Here is a 20,640-nt window from a genome sequence, read left to right on the forward strand (position 1 = left end):
TGTAAATGCTTCAAGCACCTTGCAATCTTGCAGTGTAACTTCACTGAGGTACCAGTGGAATTTCCAGAGAAACAGTGTAACTTTTCCCTCTGCTATTTACATCAATTTGCCGTGGTGGCAATTGGATATGCATGGTTCAACAGTCATCTATTCTTTCAAAGACTAAGCCCCAGTAGTCTGCATTTTTGTTCTTTGGAAGAGTTGGTGTACCAGTACACTTTTTCCTGGGATATCCTCACTACTTCTATCTGCTACTACTTACTTACTACTACGTTTGCAGCTTTCTTGAAATAATGGCATTAGATACACTAAGTTTTCTTTGTGGTCAAAATGAAAATGAATCTAATGATGCTTACTAATATCCATGCTCAAATGGTACAGATAATTCAGATGAGGGTAGATTTGCAGGTATTTGAAAACCTCCAAAAGATGTTTTCCGACTGGAATAGCTTAATGAAAACAGTATCTCGTGCTGGGCTCACCATTGACATGCATTCAGTGGTGTGAAGTTAATATATTTGTGTACTAGACAGATAATGTGGATAAAAATTTGCTGCAGAATGTGCCTTTACAACTGTAAGCATCCTTCTAACAATGTTAATTACTGCTAATTTTTCACACTGAATTAATTTGTGTGGCATTTAATTCTGTCGTGTGTTTATTGTTAGAGATTTTAAAAATATCAACTTTGAAATGTGTGCTATAGCAAAATCTGGAGCTATGTGCTCACTTTGTCAAAAGTTACTGAGGAACAAATCACAACTTTTCTTTTTTAAATTCTACACTTTAAATCAAAAATGGAACCAATAAAACTTAATTTTTTTTGTAGATAAGAACTGGCTAAAATGGACTGGAGGCCCAAGATTGGAAACCACCAAAATCAGTAATGATTTGTGAATATTTCTGTGAGCCTTTGCTAAGGAAGTGTCCCTTTGAACAAAAATTCCACTGTCTGTTCATCCAGTGTATCTACCAAAAGAAATTGTAAAGTTTATTTTTGTTGAACATTTTTGTATGGCTAGTGAAATGAATTGAAGCCCTTCTCTTGCTACAAAGGTTTTTAAATTATTCTGTTGCATAATTGTTTGGCAAAAGGTTTTAATATTTGGAGATGGACTGAGGTCATGGACGTTTATTGCTCTAAAACCTCAAAACGTCAATTACTTGATTGTTTCCAAGCAATCGTCCAATGATGGCAGGCATAAGATTAGATAGTAACTGAAATCCACTTTTATTATAATAGAAAATGAAAACCTTCTAAAAGCAAGAACTCATAGGAAAGTTAATTTTATATAACTTCTTTTATCATTCCAATTTCTGAATGATAGTTATGTAAAAGCTTGTCATGAGAAGGTCAAGTCCAAAGCAACTTGGCTCCCATGAGCTAGAATCAACTCTGGAAAGGAGGCTTTGTATCTGGCAGAAGTCTCCTGAAATTTTGGCTGTTTTACATGCTGGCAGGCTTCCATGTAGATCAGAATGAATGAAATCCTGGTTCCAGATATATACTCAGCCAAGTCCTCTTGTACATTGCTTGTTTTTTCTCCTTAGCAGCTTTAGATGTGCACATGATCCTTGGATACAGAACTAGCTTTGCCAAAGCCTACTGAGAACAGCAAGTCTCATATTCAATAAATGACCTTTAATGAGATACTTTGTCATTCATAGAACTATATTTAAAGAAACACAGGAAGAGTTGATGTTTTCTCTGACAAAAGGAAGAAATTACTCAGTTAAGAACTCTGAACCCATGGTTTGGTGTCTGGGTGCGGTTCCAATTCGATAATTATCCATTTCTTTCAACAGGGCGCAACTATCACTCCATTGCAACGTGAAAATGTAGTTCTGTGGCTCAGGGACTTGTGCTCAAAGTTTGGTTATTACCCTGAGACATTTTTTCTTGCCGTTAGTATTCTTGACCGACTCTTGGCATCTGTCAAGGTAAGATTTATTTGCCTAATCGTTATATATATGTATTTAGTTTTGCAGTTTGCTTTCTTTCTTGATATTACGTCAAACCTTCATGGTATGAAAGTGGCTACTCAGCTGATGATAGTGAAAGGCTAAAACTTGGAGGAAGCTGTTGTAGGGCTAAGAGTGGGAAGTACTTTTGCGGAAATGTATTATAAGATTGTTAATTTAGTTTTCTGTCCATTTGCTTTTTGGAGATCATTACTTCAAAGGATATGAAGTTACAAAAGTAGGGAAAAAAAGTTGTCAACCAATTCCCTGTCCCCCCCCACTTTCATTGCTTTAACACCTTTCTTAATTTCTGAACATGAGAGTAGCATTTACAAACCCCAGGCAGGAAATGACTTCCTCTTTGAGGAATTGTGTGTGATGAAGGAAGAAACAGGATATTTTAAGATGAGAACACAACATTTGTACCAGGACTGTTTTTTTTTCCAGTAAAATGAAACAAAGAACTGCACATGCTGGAGATCTGCAACACAGAAAAACTTAAATTACTGGAGAAACTCAGCAGGTCTGGCACAGATCTGTCTCCACAGATGCTACCAGACCTGCTGAATTTCACCAGCAATCTCTGTTTTTGAGTTTATTTTTCTCAGTGACAGTTATTGATTTGGAACTGTCTAAAGGTTTTAATGATCAATGGCTTTAGTAATAGAAATGGTACACTAAATGATCAGAGACAAAATTTTTAGCTCATAAATCTGGGAAACAGCGTACAGAACAGAATACAATGAGATTTAATGGAGTGGGAATTAAAATTGGGTGAGACCTTTTGAAGTTGCACAGGACAGAATTTAATTTGGATAGCTGGAGATTCCACCATTGGGGCCTCTACGAGAAAGCCCCCAGGAGGTGAAAACCCTGCATTTCCCAACACCACCCTTCTCTAAGAGCTGCTGGCAATTGTGGGCTGAATACCAGCAACAGTGGAATGCAACCTTGCGTGGGCATTAATTACTCACTTAAGAGCCTCAGTTAGTGGTGGGGAAGCCTTTTGCAGCCTAGACTGAGGCGGGTAAAGGTAGGAAGATGGTGGGGCCCCACGAGTCACTCTGCTGCTCGACTAAAAACCTACTCGCGCACCTGCCTCCGAGCCTGCTACTGGAGTGGGTATTAAACTCTGCCCATGGTATTTGCAGCACAGAAACAGGCTTTTTGGCCGAACATGCACATGACCGTGTTTATGTTCCGCATGACCCTCCAACTCGTTCGTCATCTACCCTTGAGAATATGATTTTCTATTTCTTTCTCTCGTGTGTTTGTCCAACTTCTTTGGAAATACAAATGTGCCATTTGCCTCAGTTACAAACTTGACATTTTAACCATTTATCTGTAGTGGGCATTCTCTGGAATTCTCTATTAAATTTATTACTTGAGATTTTATATTTATGGCCCAAGTTCTTGTCCTACCCGCAAGTGGTAATTTCATCTCTACATCTATACAATAAAAGCTTCCCACCCTGCTCTGTTTCCTAATGAGAACATCCATTCAGTTCCGGTATCATTGTGACAGTTTATTTTTCTTTTGCTCCTTCTCCAGTGTCTCTAAATCCTTTTCAATAATCTGGAGATCAGAAATTTTTTTCAGTACTTCCCAAGTGTGTTCTAATCTTGGTTAGAGAGTTTAGACAAAGTTTTTAGTAAAGCTGTTCCATTTTTCAATTCTATCAATGTCAAAATGAACCCCAGTGTTTTTTTTTTCTCGTGTTTTGCATGGCCTTGTTTAACCTGAATTACTTGGAGATTTGTATGTCTGTGCCCCCACATTCTCTGCTCCTTAACAGCTTTAAGGCACTTGCTCTTACCAGAAAGTATTACTTCACACTTCTCTATATTGATGTTAATTTGCCAATTAAGCACCCAATCTGAAAGTTAATGGGTGGCAGAATGGCTATTCCCCATTTTAGACTAAAATAAAAATGGCTTCCAGCCAGTTTCCAATATTTGTACAACTGTCATGTGATTGTGTAAGGAAAGATAATGCATGAATGTCAGCATTTTGAAGGGAATAGATAGTTACTTCATGACTTGGTTTAGAACAGCATTATTGGGAATATTGGAGTAGGAGTTAAACTTCAGATTAATTTGGTGACAAATTTTATCGTGATTGTAAGGTGAAGGATCTCACTGTGATACAGAACATTATTGCACTTTGAGCACCACGTGTTAGCATCAGTCGCTTCCAAGGCACAGGAGCTCAAGGGATGAAAGCTGGAGTAGTCTATTTGGCCCCTTGAGTTTGCTGCATTGTTTAAGAAGATCCTAGCTGTGTTTTAATGCTACCTTTTTTCTTAATGCACTTGGCTGCCTTGTAGATCTGAAATCTATCAAACTGGTGTTATGACCCAGATGGGAGGAGGGCACTGTCTTTCTCTAGTTACACTATTCCACAGGTCACAATAAAGTTGTTCTCCTTGGTGATATGGTCATTTTACATTTTATTTTAAGTCTAACATAAAGACAATGATCCATCAACTAGGTTTCTTCTAAATGCAAAATTTTGGATATTTTATTCAACAAAACTTATTCAGTGGAGATGCAAAACTTGTTAACATAATTGGTTTATAACATGGAAACAGAATGTTTATCCCTCTAATAACTCACCCACACCCCCAAAAAAAAATTCAAGGTACACACACACAAACACACTGGGTAAAGTTTATGATGGAGAAGAGAGTTTTCTGTCTCTGCAGAGATTCACTTTGTTGGGGGCTGGGTAGGGGGACTTTTCTTTGGTAAATAAGTTTTAGTTCTTGAAGGCAAGAAGGATAAAGTTTGAAATGTTCAGATGGCTGTCAGTCTGATACTCCAGCAGACGTCGATGGGTGTCATGAAACAGAGGCAAATGTCTCTGTGGTCTCGGCAGAGATAACTTGCTCAGAATGCAGCACATCGTGAAGTCTTCCAGTTGCTCTCCAAAAGGGCAGTCAGGTTTCACACTAACAGGAGACATGAGCTGATAGTTACTTTTCTTTCAGCAAGCTTTCCCAACTGAAAACCCAGGGTTTTTTCAAAGAACAGCCATAAAATCCAGCCAATTTAAACAGTCAGTAGACCACCCCCAAACCCCGCCACCATTGTGAGTTTCAGCAATTTTCTGGAACTTTACGGTTTCCAAGAAATGCCTTAGTTAAAAGGAACCAGTCCCACTGTCCTTTTCATTTTACCTCTTCTTTTAAAAATAAAAGCAACTCTCGTGTTCACAATCTTTCAAAGTGAAATTCGCAAAAATTATAACGCAGGTCAGATGTAACAAAGAGTAAAGTTTCCCTAGTTCTGTTCCAACAATGTGTTTCAACCTTAGCCTCCAATGAGGAATTCCATTATACCAGAATTGTTTTAAATGTTGGGAATTCCCTATCCCAGAAGACTCTGGATATTCAGTCCATTGAGCTTAAGGTAGAGGTTAATGGCTTCTTGAGTGCGAACGAGATCACAGGACATTTGGAAACAGGTGGGCAAGTCCATTTTTAGGTGAAATATCAGCGTGCTCTTATTGAATTATAGAGCAAGCTTGAATAGCCGTGTGGCTACCCCTGCTCTTATTTCTTGCTCTCTTATTTTAAGCTCTGAACCAGTTATCCTTTCACCTTCCCTGAGTGAATTTTTACACTCATGCCCTGGGTCCAGGTTCCATGAGGAATTTCCTCATTTGCATTTTGCATCTCATTGATAATTAATTTCGTACTAAGTGGTTAAGAGCTTCCAGAAGCTTGGCAGGGTACAATAAAAATTCAATTTTTTTTTATTTTAAAAAAACAGTGAAGGGTGTAAATATTTGCCTAATTAGTTATGACTGTATATAAACTTGTGTTTTGGAGGGTAAAGAGCATTTTCCCAATCTGCCAAGTCTCCCAAAGGAACACATTTCAGGCTGCACAGCCTAATGAAGAATGAGTCTGAAATCCATGAGACAAAATTGGCAATAGAACAACTTTGAAATTTAATATCAAACTCTACACTAGAACATTACGTTATTTGCTGGTGAACATACTTTAATGTTAACAAACTAGATTGGAATTTATAATTAATCTCTACCATCAATTACATTCTGCTCATCAAAAAAATTCTCACATTTGTGTCACATTCATTAGTAAACAATTGCATTGAATTGGAAGGGAATTGCATTTATGCATATCAGCTCACTCTTTTGTATACTTTGTTCAGGCACAACCAAAGTATCTACGTTGCATTGCCATTTCCAGCTTGTTCGTTGCAGCCAAAATCAGTGAGGAAGATGAGGTTTGTTTTTCCTGTGTTCTTATTGCTTATACAGGTTTAATAAGCAAAACAACTTTTGAACTGTTTGTTATGCACTAATTCATACCAGCTTTGAATATAATACTTTCATAAATAACCCCGCTATCAACGCTCAGTAGCAACAGTGTGTTCCATCGACAAAATGCACTGCAGAAATTCACCAGAACTCCTTAGTGCCTTCCAAACCTGTGACCACTACCATATGGAAGGGCAGCAGATGCATGGGATCACCATCACTTGCAAATTCCCCTCCTAGCCACTCATCATCCTGACACTGTTCGTTCAGTGTCTCTGGGTGAGAATTTTTGGAACTCCCTCCTGAAAGCATTGTTGGGGACTGCAGCGGTTCAGAAAGTCAGCTTGCCACCACCTTTTGAAGGGAATAAGTGCTGGTCCAGCCAGCAATGCCAACATGCCATGAATGAATTTCCAAATATGTTTACATTCCGTTCTCTCCCTTGTTCTCTTGAACAAAGGAGACCAGAATGACTGGTTGATTATATATGGAAATTTCTTTTTCGGTTATTTGAGCATATAGTTATTTTAAATGGGTTGATATCTTGGCTAATGCTGTGGACAGAGAAATGTTCCACGCATACTTGCGTTTTCACCTATTTACGTTGTCAGCAGTGACGGTACAGCTTGTAAATTGCACCCGGATACATTACCTTTGCTCCAGTAATTTGTGACTTTTTAGTATCCATGTGAGACCAAGTGATAAGGGTTAGTGTGCTATTCAACTGTACTCAACTCTTTCCTTGCTCAAATGATATGTCATAGCAAGACACATTGAATAGGGGTTAGGAATGGGAACTCTGGTAAATTTGCCCCTGGACCCAAGGCCACTGAGGCCAACTAATAGGTTACCTTTGCTAAAACCAACTCAGTTACCAAGACCAACAAATGGTTGGTTTGCCTGGCTTGGTATCAACCAACATAGTATCTCCTGACCTCCAAAAGGAATTGGGTATCTACTTGAATAGGAACATGTTCCAAGAATAAGAAGAAAGAGTCTAACAAATTGGAATTGGCACAGGCTAGATAGGCTGACCAGCCTCCTAATCAGATGATCCTGAGCATTTATAGAGTAATAGGGCCACTGGGATCCCTTACAGTGCACTATATACAGCATAGCATTGTTCTGTATTAGTGGGAATAGCATTCTTGTTCATACTCTATTACAGTCTTGTTACCTTGTATGATACTCATTAGTATATTGTTTTTATTTGTTCTGTTCTCCAACCTGTGTAACATCTTTGCAAATTATAGCATTTTATAATATAGCGTTATTTTACTTGTAGATAATAATTGATTCTACATGAAAGATTCCTCAGGCATTAAATATTTAAGAACATTTTATCAATTGTTTTCCATTCTCTAATGTTGTGACATTGTATTAATGTGTGCATGACTATCAGAGTGATAGTAAATTAGCCTGTGTGCCTCCTAAAACAACTGCCCAATTATTATTGTGTTTTAGTAGGACTATATTATACCCCACTTTGGCATACCAGTAATAAGCGATTAAAATCAATCCACATAGGTGTGGCAGAAAGTGTGCTGCAGTTGATTACATTAATGTTACTTCCCCTTTCCTTGGATTAATCCAACACATTTCGAGTTGCATAAATGTAATTTGAATCATGTGCAGCCCATACTGATTTCAGATGTGGTGTTGCTGTTTTATAGGATGGGTGTTTCAAAATTCAAATACAGAAATAAAAATCCTACACTGGCTTTCTCTAATCTAGCCTCAAAGTCTGACAATTTGAGCACAAAGGCTGCAGATGTAGGAGGGAAGAGTGCAGATGATGTTCCCATGCTCTTGCTGCTGTTCTTTTTGGGTGGTTTGAGAGCTGTTTTGGAAGAAACCTTGACAAGTTATTGCAGTACATCCTGTAAGATAAGCACCCTTGATACTCCAGTGATGGAGGCAGTGAATGTCAGTAATGTAGTGGAGTGGCCAGTGTGGAGTTCCTTCAGCTTCTTGACTGCTGGTGCAACTGCAGATATCCAGGCAAGGTGATAGTATTCCTTAATGCTCCCAATTTGTGCCTTTTAGATGGTGGAAAGAATTTTGAGGCAGGTGGTGAGTCATTTGGCTGATCCAATTGAGTTTCTGCTCCATGGTGAACTAGATGCTAACAACAGTTGTATTTGACAATGGTTATGCGACTGAACATTAGGGAGAGCTGGCTAAGGCATCTGTTGGAAATGATGAGGGATGGTTATTGTGATTATCTGGTATTAGTGCATTACTTTGATAATTATCAATCTGAGCTTTGGATGTTGCCCAGGTTTTGCTGCATGTCAGCATAGATTGCTTCACTTTATCTGACTATTTGTGAATGGAATTGTAATCATTAGTGAACACTACAGACCTTATGACTGAGGGGAGATCATTGATAAAATAATGGAAGGTGGTTTAACTGAGGGCGCTGCCCTGATCTACTTATGCAGCAATATGCTGAGTTGATTGATTTCTAATAGCTATAACTGTTTTCCTTTTACGTCAGATATAGCTCCATGTACCGGAGTGTTTACCCCAATCATCCATGATTTTAGTTGGACTGGGATTATTCAGTGTCACATTCAGTCATATATAGGCTGGATATCCATGGCAGTCACCTTCACTACAACTGTGCGGTTTAACTCAGTTCAAATGTGGACAATAGGATGTAATGAGGAGCAAATCTGAATGTCATTTCAGCTTCTGACAATCGGTGAACAGGGAATTAGTGAGTAAATGCAATTTGCTACCGATTGGCTAGCATCTGGATGGAATTTCCGACTAGAAACCATTAGGGTGGTGTTCTGACAGTCACTGGACAGTCACCAGAGGACAAGTGGGGAGTGTAGATTAAGATGAAATAAAATGATAGCACATCAATCTTCCCATAAGCAGTTTCATACAAATATGCCATTGATCAAGTAATAGCTTGGCATGTTGCCACTCCAGCAGAACACAGTGCCACACTGAGCCTTTCTTCCATATAAAGCAATGCTATCCCCTCCATTTTGAACAATAATATTGAATTAAAAACAAGAATCACACAACCATTGCACTTTTGAAATGATTTACTGAACCTAAGAAAACCTACAAAAATGACATTCTGTGCAGACATAGCACAATGATTTTTAAATTATTTCACAGGTCACACTTTTGGTAAAGGACCTCGCAGTGATGAGTGGTAGTGGCTGTTCTGCTAGTGAGATTCTAAGGATGGAAAAGATCATACTGGATAAGCTGCAATGGGACCTTTACACTGCCACACCTGCAGACTTCGTGAACATAGTAAGCATTCAAAGGTCAAGTTCCAGATTGTGAAGTAGCACGTTTAAACTGGTAGATATTGAGATTAGCTCACTAGCGTGGCTTTTTATAAAAACCTTTTTTTTTGCATTGTTGACACCTACACCTGCAAAGCATTATCTACATGGATATTGTTTTCTAACAAGCCATTAGCAATAAGAATGGTTATAATTCACTGTCAACAATAGAGAGTCATCAATTGATTTCAATGCTGCAGTTCATGCTGCTGTTTTTAACACTGAAGAGGCACTGTAGAGGGAGGCAGGGCATTACTGCTTCTGCACATGCACTGGGCGATGTCAAATAGTGAGAACAGACCCCAAAACCAAGTCACGTTGTGAACAAAATGGAAAAATTGGAATGTCTTTCATTTTATTCACAAGCCTAAGCCAATTCTATCCATTTCGAATGTAGTGTGTTTTGGAAAATTCATCAGATCATTTTTAATCATTAGATAGAATCAGTTAGAGTGGAACCTCCATTATCCACATCCCTTTATCTGCAATAATGTATCTGCCAAAACCTTTGCAGAACAAAATTTCGCCTGAAATATTGCTTCATTGCAGTTTCTTTCATTACTTTCATCTCCTATTCTTCACAAGCAACACTACATAAGTTTTGTTTTGCTTCTGTTAGTGTACTTGTATTCAACTCCATATCTAGGTTATTGCTATACCATTCACACCCAACCAAAATTTGAGGTCTCTTAATTAATCTTCACCTCCCATTATTCATTGGGGTATCTCCTTTTGCTTTGGTGGATATTGGAGGTTCCAGCATACCTTTAATTCCCAGATATCAACAAGTTATTTTGACACCATGGCAGCAGTCATGTCCTTAGACACATAGCAGAGTAATCTGGGAGCAAGCTGGTTAGATTGGTGTTGCAGACGGCAGGGGAAGGTCATGGTTTGGCCTGTTGGTTTCCATCCAGTGGCTAACCTAAACATTATTTCCATTGTCCAGTTCCACGCCATGGTGATGTCCAGCCGGCCCCATCTCCTCGACCAATGGCCTCAGATGAAGCCCTCTCTCCACGCCGCACTCTTGACCAGGCAGTTACAGCACTGCATGGCTTGCCACCAGTTACTACAGTTCAGAGGTTCCACGCTTGCCTTAGCGATCATCAGCTTGGAAGTAGAAAGATTAATTCCTGATTGGTTCATTGTGACAACTGATCTGCTAAAAAAAGCACAGGTGGGAGCAAGTCTCAACATTAGTGGTCTGCATATTTACAAAAAGCAAATATTTAGGAGAAATTCAGGCAAATCCAGCCTTTTCTACATTATTTGCATAAGCCCTGAGCCATTTTAATCTGATTAGTGACTAAACGTTTTATTGGTTTTTCATACAAATATGCAGGATACATTTGACTAGATCATCAGTATTTAGCTGCTAAAGAGAATGAATTACTGAGGGCCTACTGCTCGCAAAGGTTAACTCCTGCTTCACATGAGCAAGTAAACAAACGACCTTATCTCCACCTATCTTGACTCCATTTTCTCCCCCTTGGTCCAGGAACTCCCTACCTACATCTGTGGAGCACCCACGCCCTCCACCTCCTCCAAAACTTCCAATTCCCTGGTCCCCAACACCTCATCTTTACCATGGATGTCCGGTCCCTCTACACCTGCATTCCCCATGCAGATGGCCTAAAGGCCCTCCGCTTCTTCCTGTCCTGCAGGCCCGACCAGTCCCCCTCCACTGACACCCTCGTCCGCTTAGCCGAACTCGTCCTCACACTCAACAACTTCTCTTTCAATTCCTCCCACTTTCTACAGACAAAGGGGGTGGCCATGGGTACCCACATGGGCCCAAGCTATGCCTGCCTCTTTGTAGGTTACGTGGAACAATTCCTCTTCCGTAGCTACACTGGCCCTAAACCCCACCTCTTCCTCCATTACATTGATGACTGTATCGGCGCCGCCTCATGCTCCCACGAGGAGCTCGAACAGTTCATTCACTCACCAACATCTTCCACCCCAATCTTAAGTTCACCGGGACCATCTCTGATACCTCTCTCTCCTTCCTGGACCTCTCTGTTTCCATCTCTGGCAACCACCTGGAAACCGATATCCATTTCAAGCCCAACGACTCCCACAGCTACCTAGAATACACCTCCTCCCACCCACCTTCCTGCAAAAATGCCATCCCCTATTCCCAATTCCTTCGCCTCCGCCGCATCTGCTCCCAGGATGAGGCATTCCACTCCCGTACATCTCAGATGTCCTTGTTCTTCAAGGACTGCAACTCCCCCCCGCCCCCCCCCCCCGCACCCCACCTCGGTGGTCGAGAACGCCCTCGACCGTGTCTCCCGCATTTCCCAACTCATCCTTCACACCCACTCCGTGCAATAACAACCAAAACAGAATCCCCCTCGTCCTCACGTACCACCCCACCAACCTCCGGATCCAATGCATCATCCTCCAACACTTCTGCCATCTGCAATCCGACCCCACCACCAAAGACACTTTTCCCTCCCGACCCTTTTCTGAGGGACCACTCTCTCCGTGACTCCCTTGTCCGCTCCACACTCCCCTCGAGCCCCACCACACCTGGCACTTTTCCCTGCAACCGCAGGAAGTGCTACACCTGCCCCTACACCTCCCCCCTCACCCCCATCCCAGGCCCCAAGAAGACTTTCCACATCAAGCAGATGTTCACCTGCACATCTGCTAATGTGGTATACTGTATCCGCTGTTCCCGTTGTGGCCTCCTCTACATCGGGGAAACCAAGCAGAGGCTTGGGGACCGCTTTGCAAAACACCTATGCTCGGTTCGCACTAAACAACTGCACCTCCCAGTCGCGAACCATTTCAACTCCCCCTCCCATTCCTCAGACGACATGTCCATCCTGGGCCTCCTGCAGTGTCACAACGATGCCACCCGAAGGTTGCAGGAACACCACCTCATATTCCACTTGGGAACCCTGCAGCCCAATGGTATCAATGTGGACTTCACAAGCTTCAAAATCTCCCCTCCCCCTACCGCATCCCAAAACCAGCCCAGCTTGTCCCCGCCTCCCTAACCTGTCCTTCCTCCCACCTATCCCCTCCTCCCACCTCAAGCCCCACCCCCATCTCCTACCTACTAACCTCATCCCGCCCCCTTGACCTGTCCGTCCTCCCTGGACTGACCTATCTCCTCCCTAACTCCCCACCTACACTCACCTTTACTGGCTCCATCCCCGCCTCTTCGACCTGTCTGTCCCCTCTCCACCTATCTTCTCCTCTATCCATCTTCTATCCGCCTCCCCCTCTCTCCCTATTTATTTCAGAACCCCCTTCCCCTCACCCATTTCTGAAGAAGGGTCTAGGCCTGAAACGTCAGCCTTCCTGCTCCTCTGATGCTGCTTGGCCTGCTGTGTTCATCCAGCTCTACACCTTCTTAACGCACCATTAGGTTGATGGCTCTATATAATTCTGATTGACAAACAAACATTTTGCTTTCACAATGGTGCTGATAATGCTGTACATACTGATGGGAAAAATTGTATTAATGTCAACCGTTTAAACACCCCTTCTTCTGTAATACAATGGAAATTAAAAGCTGCCTGCAGACATCCTCATTGATAAAATCCTTTTGACCTGAATTTGACATCCAAAAGAATTGAGGTGCATGTTTTCCCATTTTGTCTTTCCAATTCTGCTCTAGCATTGTATCTCAAACATGCAGTTTTAAATCACTTCCAGTGTTCATTCAAACCCCACGAGTTCCAAGGGCATAATCTTAAAGACCTTTGTAGCAGCTCAAATTGAGTCTTCGCATCATTAAAAACGGCCTTCTGTCACTAAGAGATAGTAGGAGCTGCCACTGCTGGAGAATCTGAGATAACAAGGTGTAGAGCTGGATGAACGCCGCAGGCCAAGCAGCATCAGAGGAGCAGGAAAGCTGACATTTTGGGTCTGGACCCTTCTTCAAACCCTTTTTCTGAAGAAGGGACCAGACCCGAAACGTCAGCTTTCCTGCTCCTCTTCTGTCACTAAGCCCAGTTACCAACCCTAACCCTGTGCTAAGCTGGAGATCTAGCTGGTTTTTTAACCCTTTTTTAAATAATAAATATTGATAAGCCTTTAAAACAGTTGAAATAATGAACAGTGAGATTGCATGACCAATGTATACTTTTTTCTTAACTATGAAAGGCACAAATTGATAATCTTCAGCTAAAATAGAATAATTATGGCACAAGAAGTAGCTCACTTTTCAAAGCATAAAACTGATTTAAGTTTCTTTACTCTTCTTATTCTTTCAGATTCACAGCATGGACTTTGTCTACTGTAAAAATATTTTGGCAAAACATGTATTGTCTCAAACAGCAGTCTCTGCTTCCAATATCGTTTACGTATTTGATCCTGTGAATTCAGACCTTGTGAGGCATCAAAGGGGAAGGATGCTTTGCACTCGTTCTCGGGAATATGACCCACACTCTCGATCATCCACTAGAGAAGAGCTGTGGTCAGGTCAGGCAGCCACAATCCACAACAGAGTGGCTCCAGTGAAAACAAGTGAGCAAGTTGCAGTGGAAATCAATGGCAAAGGTATTGACTCGGGTCCAGCTGCACGACAGTTAGCAGAAAACCTTTCTCCTTGCCCACCACTACAACCCATCAAGGATGTGTAAGAATTCCAAGTAGGAGGAGTTAAACAAATTAAAATGAAAAAAGCAAAAGTTGCATTAGAACTAGATATGTGACCAAGTTAAACACAATTAAGATCCTATTTAAATCTAGATCAGTAGTTTCAGGTTTAAATGCAAGGGTAAATTGAATACCCTAGTCAAGAAGCTATGTTAAATAGGGAGTATTGCATTTCAAATTTGGTAAAAACATCTTTTCACGTTACCACTGGTCCACAATAACAAAATATCACCTTCCTCCAGTATGAAAATATTGTAATTGCATCGTTTCTTCTTTCCAAACTCACTCAGTCAAGTTTGTATTTCTTACCCTGACCTCTTTCACATGCAATGACTGGTGCTTAAAAGCTTATTGGAGGGATACAGCCAACTATTAGTACATGCTTCTTTCAAAGACATGACCACTGTGTTCAAGCCTACATGGTGATTGGTGTTAAATTATTAGGCTGGATTTTACTTGCCCTTTCCGGTAGTGTTTTCAGAGGGGAGTCTAAAATAGGTTAGGTGGCTAGCCCACACTTACTGGCTCACCCTGAGCTCACGATCATAAGGTGTGAGAGTTCTGAAATTAGCATCTTTAAGTAAACAATTTATTAGCAAGCCTAGTGACCTGAATAGTGTGCCCGTCCACACTAAAATATGGTTGGCATGAGCAGTCGGCTAGGAGTGGGCAGGCTGTTTCAGCCTACCTTTGGTTGAAGTGGAAAGGAAAGATGGGAAGCCTCAATTAGGGGCATTTCCTATGTGCATTAGGGCCATTCTCCACTTCCTTCCTTGCCCCTTTACCTAACAGAACTCAGCTGTTCATGTGTTCCTCCCCAAACTTTTCTAGGTTCTAGGATCCCCCTCTGCCCTAAAATCCTGGGATGTACCTTCTTGGGTACTTTCTGCATTAGTGCCAGTGCCCACTAGCAAGCTCTGGTGCAGTCAGGAATGAGGGAGTTGCCAGCCATTCAGACTAACAGTCCTAAGAGTGGGAATCTTCCCAGCAAGGGGCAAGACCAGTTTGGGTCACCTATGCCATTTTATGTCTGCAGGGAGGACTTGCAGAGAGTGTCAGCTTCTATCTGATTTTCTTTCTCAGGAAGCCTGTCCTGTCCTTGCCTTATTCTCCCCATTTGCCTTTCAGAATTTCTTGAATAGCAGCTTTTATCATTTTCCTCCCACAGTGTTTGTCCTTTTCACAAGAACTTTACATTAATTGGTATACCCCAGGGTGGAGGAGGCATGTGGGTTTTATTGTTGCCACAGTACTTAAAGTCCATGAGTGTGTTATTTGCCTCCTGCCATGATAGACCAAATTGTTTCTGCATTTCACAGATAACTAATGCATGTACTTTAATATTGCAATTAAGAGTTTCCAAATTCCTAGGGGAGGCAATGGCCTAGTGGTATTATTGCTAGGCTTTTAATCCAGAAACCCAGCCAATGTTCTGGTGACTTGGGTGGAACTGAATTCAATTTAATAAAAAAAAAATTTGAATTAAGAATCTGCTGATGACTATGAAACCATTTGCTGATTAGTGAGCCAATAGGCTTTTCCAACAATGTCCCTGGGGGAAGGAAATCTGCCATCCTCACCTGGTCTGGCCTACATGTGACTCCAGAGCCACAACAGTGGGGTTGAATCTCAACTGCCCTCTGAAATGGCCTGGCAAGCCACTCAGTTCAAGGGTAGCTAGGACTGGGCAATAAATGTGTCTAGCTAGTGATGCCCACATCCCATGAGTAAATAAATTTTGGATGAAGTGATTCAGGCATAAATTGCACGAGTTTTGAGTTTTTTGAACTCCAGGTTCTGCTCAAAACGATTTAATATGAGCCTAAATTCTGCAGTGAACTAGCACAATTGGTCAACCTTTTAGAACCTAATGCTTTTAAAGACATTTGCACGATAAGATACTCATTGATGTAACAACCTAGTGCAATTGTATTCATTCAGCAGTAAATTTGAAAGATTTAAAAATCTTTGTCCTTGCCCTAATAAAGAATTATTTGAAGAGTTTCAAACATCTATAAATGAGTGGCATTCGTGGAAATGCTGAATTGTGATTAACTTGATCTTCACAATTAGTAAGTTTAGTGGGTGGAACTGGCTTGGAGCTCAAAGGTTTTTAAATTAGTGCAAAGATCTTGGAAACTGACCTTTCACTTAATGTAACTCACATTCAGAATTCTTTGATCTTTTGTACTTTTTGGTCCATTGTAGGTGAATTGCAATGGAAGAAATGACACCACCTAGTGGAAACTGCTGGCCACTGTGCAGAGAAAATGCTTCTTTTTTTTTTACGCATTAAAGCATATTTTTTTCCTTTTGGCAGCATCATCTTAAGGTCACAGGAAAATGTGATATGGAGGTGCCGGTGTTGGACTGGGTTGGACAAGGTCAGAAATCACATGACACCAGGTTATAGTCCAACAGATTTATTTGAAAACACAAGCTTTCGGAGCCTTACCTCTTCCTTCAGGTGTTAGTGAGAGAGGTAGTATCAGACACAAAATTTATAAGCAAAACATCAAAGTCACACCACTGATGAGGATGTACTAAACAAACCTAAGATGCTATTAAATCTTTAATCAGTCAGAAGGTTTTAATTGATTAAATGTACATGTAAAGAAGTGGTGACATTTTAGGTCAGACAATGCATGTTAAGTGTGAGGCCTTGTTTAGAATCTGTTTGTGTTTTGGTTTGGAGTCAGACTGGTTTTATTTCAAAAGTAGACATGTGTGTGTGTTTGGAGCGGGGGTGGTGGTAGGCGGGGGTGTAGAAGGAGAGAAAGGGAGTGTGTACGTGCATGTGTGGGAAAATGGGCACTGACCAATGTGTGCTCATACATAGAAATACTTATAAAACACCATGTTGCAACATCCAACTGATCCTTAAATGTCTGCATGATAGCTTTTTCATTCTTCTATCCTGTTAAGAGCCTCATTACATTCATCAATCACAGGTTTTTTGAACTTTTGACCTATGGCCTAAATTTGTCTCTGTGCCTTAAAGCTATTTCTTTTTGCTCTAATCACTCCATTAACTTTTGGAAAAATTATGCAACTGTAAACCAACTTCCAAAGCTGAAAATCCTATGTTTCTTCAAATTTCCTCTCAAGCCGAATCCCCTGGCACTCAGACTAGCCCTGAGTTTGATTGTGCTAACAGTTTTTAACTAGCTCCCCTGCTGTCTCAGTGGCCCGAACTAGACATTGTACTCCAGGTGTGGTCTGACCAGAGTGCCGCACAACTTGATAATTACTTCCTCTTAGCTAGAACAATGGAATACAGCTATACAGGTTTGCGTATTATTGACCTGCCAAGACCCTAGGTTTTTTTTTTCTTCCTAGCTATTTTAACAGCAATAACACCAGAAACAATTCCATTTACTTGATGTGCACATCACATTTGTGCAGGTACTTTTTAAATGGTCTCTCTGATATACACATCGTATCTGTAAAAGTACATAGTGGATTACAATGTAGCAAATAATTCATAGGTCAATGTTTGCACATCTTATGGGGGGTTCCCAGAAACACTTGGTAGTTACTTGGAAAATTTCAAGTCTAAATCTGCTAGATTCTGTGGTTAAAATGTACTAAATATGATTTTTATATAAAAGTTTATGTAGTGACATGAAGTGCAAAATCTAATTTGTGACGTGAACTTTTTGTTTTGGAGAGAGAGTACAGTGTTACCTTATTTCAGTTGTAGTGAGAAATAGCTAAAGGTAATGACAGTATGGGAGAAAGACATACGGTCACTATTTAATCCAATTGCATCAATAGTCCGGAACATCATGAAATTTAGATTTGACTATGATTTCCATTCACTGGACTTCTCCTAAAGTCATCTGTTAAAGAAAGGACTTTGAAAACTTCTGCAATTTGTACCATTTGCAATTGATTTTCTCCTACATTTTAAATTATCATGGAATTCTGAAAAAGTGTTCACAACTTATTAAATGAGTTGGATGCTCTTATTAAAAAGACAAAATTGCTACTTCTGTTTAGTGACCAGTCTGAAAGAATCTGCAGTATTTATGATATTACTTTTATGAAATGTATTTGCCCGATTCCTGTAACAGTTGAGCAGTTACACCATATATAGCAAGGTAGTAACATTTATACAAAATATTACAAAACTTGCATCTTCATATACCTCCCATTTTCTCATTAGGCATTCCTATATGCATAGCCATAAAGGGATGTCTCTAAGGGCTGGGTAAACACAATCTTTAAGATTCTCAATCCATGCTCCAATAGAAACTGAATTTCTGAAATTATGTATTTTTGTATTTGGGTACAAATAAAAGCTGGGACAAAAATAGATGTGGAAAAATATATGGCTTCAGCATAGCAACTGAATAATGTGCCCTGGTCCAGTGACTCACCTAAAGTCTAAACTTGGGCCCAATTTGTTGCGCAGAGTAACATGAGAGATCAGCTATTTAATTTTTACTAAAATCTAAGAATTATAAGCTTACTAAAACTGCTGAAATGCTTTTGGAGGCCTTTAGTTACTGTAAATCTGACATGTTACAGCATTTGCCAGATGACAATCTTTCACAGTGTAATTACTGCATAGTTAGGGAAACGCATTCTCTACAGACTGCAAGAAATTAATTTGCCCAGTGTATCATCTAACATTTGAGAGGCTGATGCAACCCAAGCAGCTAAATTGTTTCTAAAAATCTGTTGTAGGTATGCATTTAGTTGCTTGATTAGTGATGGAGAGGTATGTGTGGGGCAGGGAGTGCGTGCAATATTCAGAATGTGGGGAAGAAGAGTAACTTACTTGTTTTAAAGGCAGCTAATAAAAATTCCTACCACAGACAACGTTACATCAAGTTCATTGTAACCTAACTATATTTTCAGAAGGACAATCCTGGTATGGGTTGCTCTGAGGGTTTGATTGTGAAACCTGTCTGAATTGTGAAGCAAAATCTCATTATATTTAGCTGGCATTTAATTGGATAAATATTTTTTAATTGTGGTGGGAGAAAGATTATTCAAAAATATAAGCTTAGCATGCTTAAATACTGTGATTATTATTGGTGCTATTTAAGCAGAATAATATTTTGTACTCTTGGAAAAAATACTCTGCACTAGTACCATTAGAGGTACGAGACTCAACACTCTGTGTTAGTTGATGGAATATTCCATTTGCTATTCATATGTATTTTCAAAGTTATGTAAATACCGTGCAGTTGATACTGAGCAAGATACTGGAAGCCACCCTGTCTCATGCTGAGCCTAGGACTGTCCCTGTGGAACTTTTCTGTTTAATTTGTACAAGTATGAGGAGGCTGATCAAAAGCAAGAAAATAAAATTTCAATATTTTGAGCAACATCTGTTTCTGGCATGTTTATTTTGGATTTTTAAAAAATTCATAGGATTTGGGTGTCAAGGGCAAAGACAGCATTTAATGCTGATCTCTGTTACCCTGGAGAAAATGATGGGCCTCTGCCTTGAGCATCACAGCCCATGGGGTGTAGACTGTGCTGCTAGGAAGGGAGTTCCAAGGTTTTGAGCTAGCAGTAGTGAAAGAATAGTGATATAGTTCCGAGTCTTCGTACAGTGCAAGAACAACTTTAAACCTCAGAGTCCACCAAATGTCAGTTCAACAACTGCAAATAGATGGTAAATAGCTATCCTGGGAAAGGGAACATGAAGCCCAAATTGGATCAAGGCAAATTGACTGTTCAAACACTATTAATTTGCATTAAAGTCAGCTGAAGTTTACAAGTGGGTCTCAACTGCAAGCCATGAAGACATGCACGGTTTCTTTGAGCAAAGCAGCAAATGCCAAACCATGAGCTCATGCAGCTGAGGAGTACTGTAGGAAAACTTAAAGTCAAGAATCAAGTGGAGCTTGACTGTATAAACAAATTGGAGAGGTCTAATTATCTCAAAAGACTGCTAAGCTACAATTGCACCCACTAGTAGTCACATAGCACTGTCAAACCCCTGACTAAAAGGAACAGTTTCTTGGAGAAATCAAATGATTACATCTAAGGTAACAATATGAAGGAAATATTTGATGTATTGGTGGTCATCTTCCAAAATTCAATAGACTCTGGAGCAGTTTCTACGGATTAAAAAGTTGTAAATATACCCCACTATCTTTTTTATTTACAAAAAAAAGGAGGGAGAGACAACAAAATTACGGACAAGTTATCCTAACATCAGTAGTAGGCAAAATGTTAGAATATTTATAAAAGACATGATCACACTTGGGAAGCACTAATGGCACTAGATAAAGTTGACATGAGTTTACAAAAGGGAATTCATAATTAGCTAATCTGCTGGAGTTTTTTTTTGTCTTCCTGCAGTTATACACAATCTTAGTAAGACCACATGAGTATTGTGTGTAGTTTTGGTCTCGCTATCTAAGCAAGGATAGATTTTCCATAGAGGAAGTGCACCGGGGGTTGACAGGACTGTCCTATGAGGAAATATTGGCT

General features: G+C 40.3%; 1 protein-coding gene across 1 annotated transcript in view; it reads left to right on the forward strand.

Moving 5' to 3' along the window:
* The window catches only part of LOC109933097 (cyclin-I-like), a 34,368-nt gene extending 14,845 nt beyond the window's left edge, over positions 1–19,523 (forward strand). The window contains exons 3-7 of the mRNA XM_020532084.2: positions 1,807–1,941; positions 6,142–6,216; positions 9,389–9,529; positions 10,514–10,744; positions 13,800–19,523. Of these exons, the coding sequence (XP_020387673.2) occupies positions 1,807–1,941; positions 6,142–6,216; positions 9,389–9,529; positions 10,514–10,744; positions 13,800–14,168 (951 nt within the window). The 3' untranslated portion in view covers positions 14,169–19,523. The remainder of the gene's footprint in view (positions 1–1,806; positions 1,942–6,141; positions 6,217–9,388; positions 9,530–10,513; positions 10,745–13,799) is intronic.
* The last annotated feature ends 1,117 nt before the right edge of the window (positions 19,524–20,640 follow it).

This window comes from Rhincodon typus, chromosome 12, assembly GCF_021869965.1.
Source record: "Rhincodon typus isolate 14 chromosome 12, sRhiTyp1.1, whole genome shotgun sequence".
NCBI lineage: Eukaryota > Metazoa > Chordata > Chondrichthyes > Orectolobiformes > Rhincodontidae > Rhincodon > Rhincodon typus.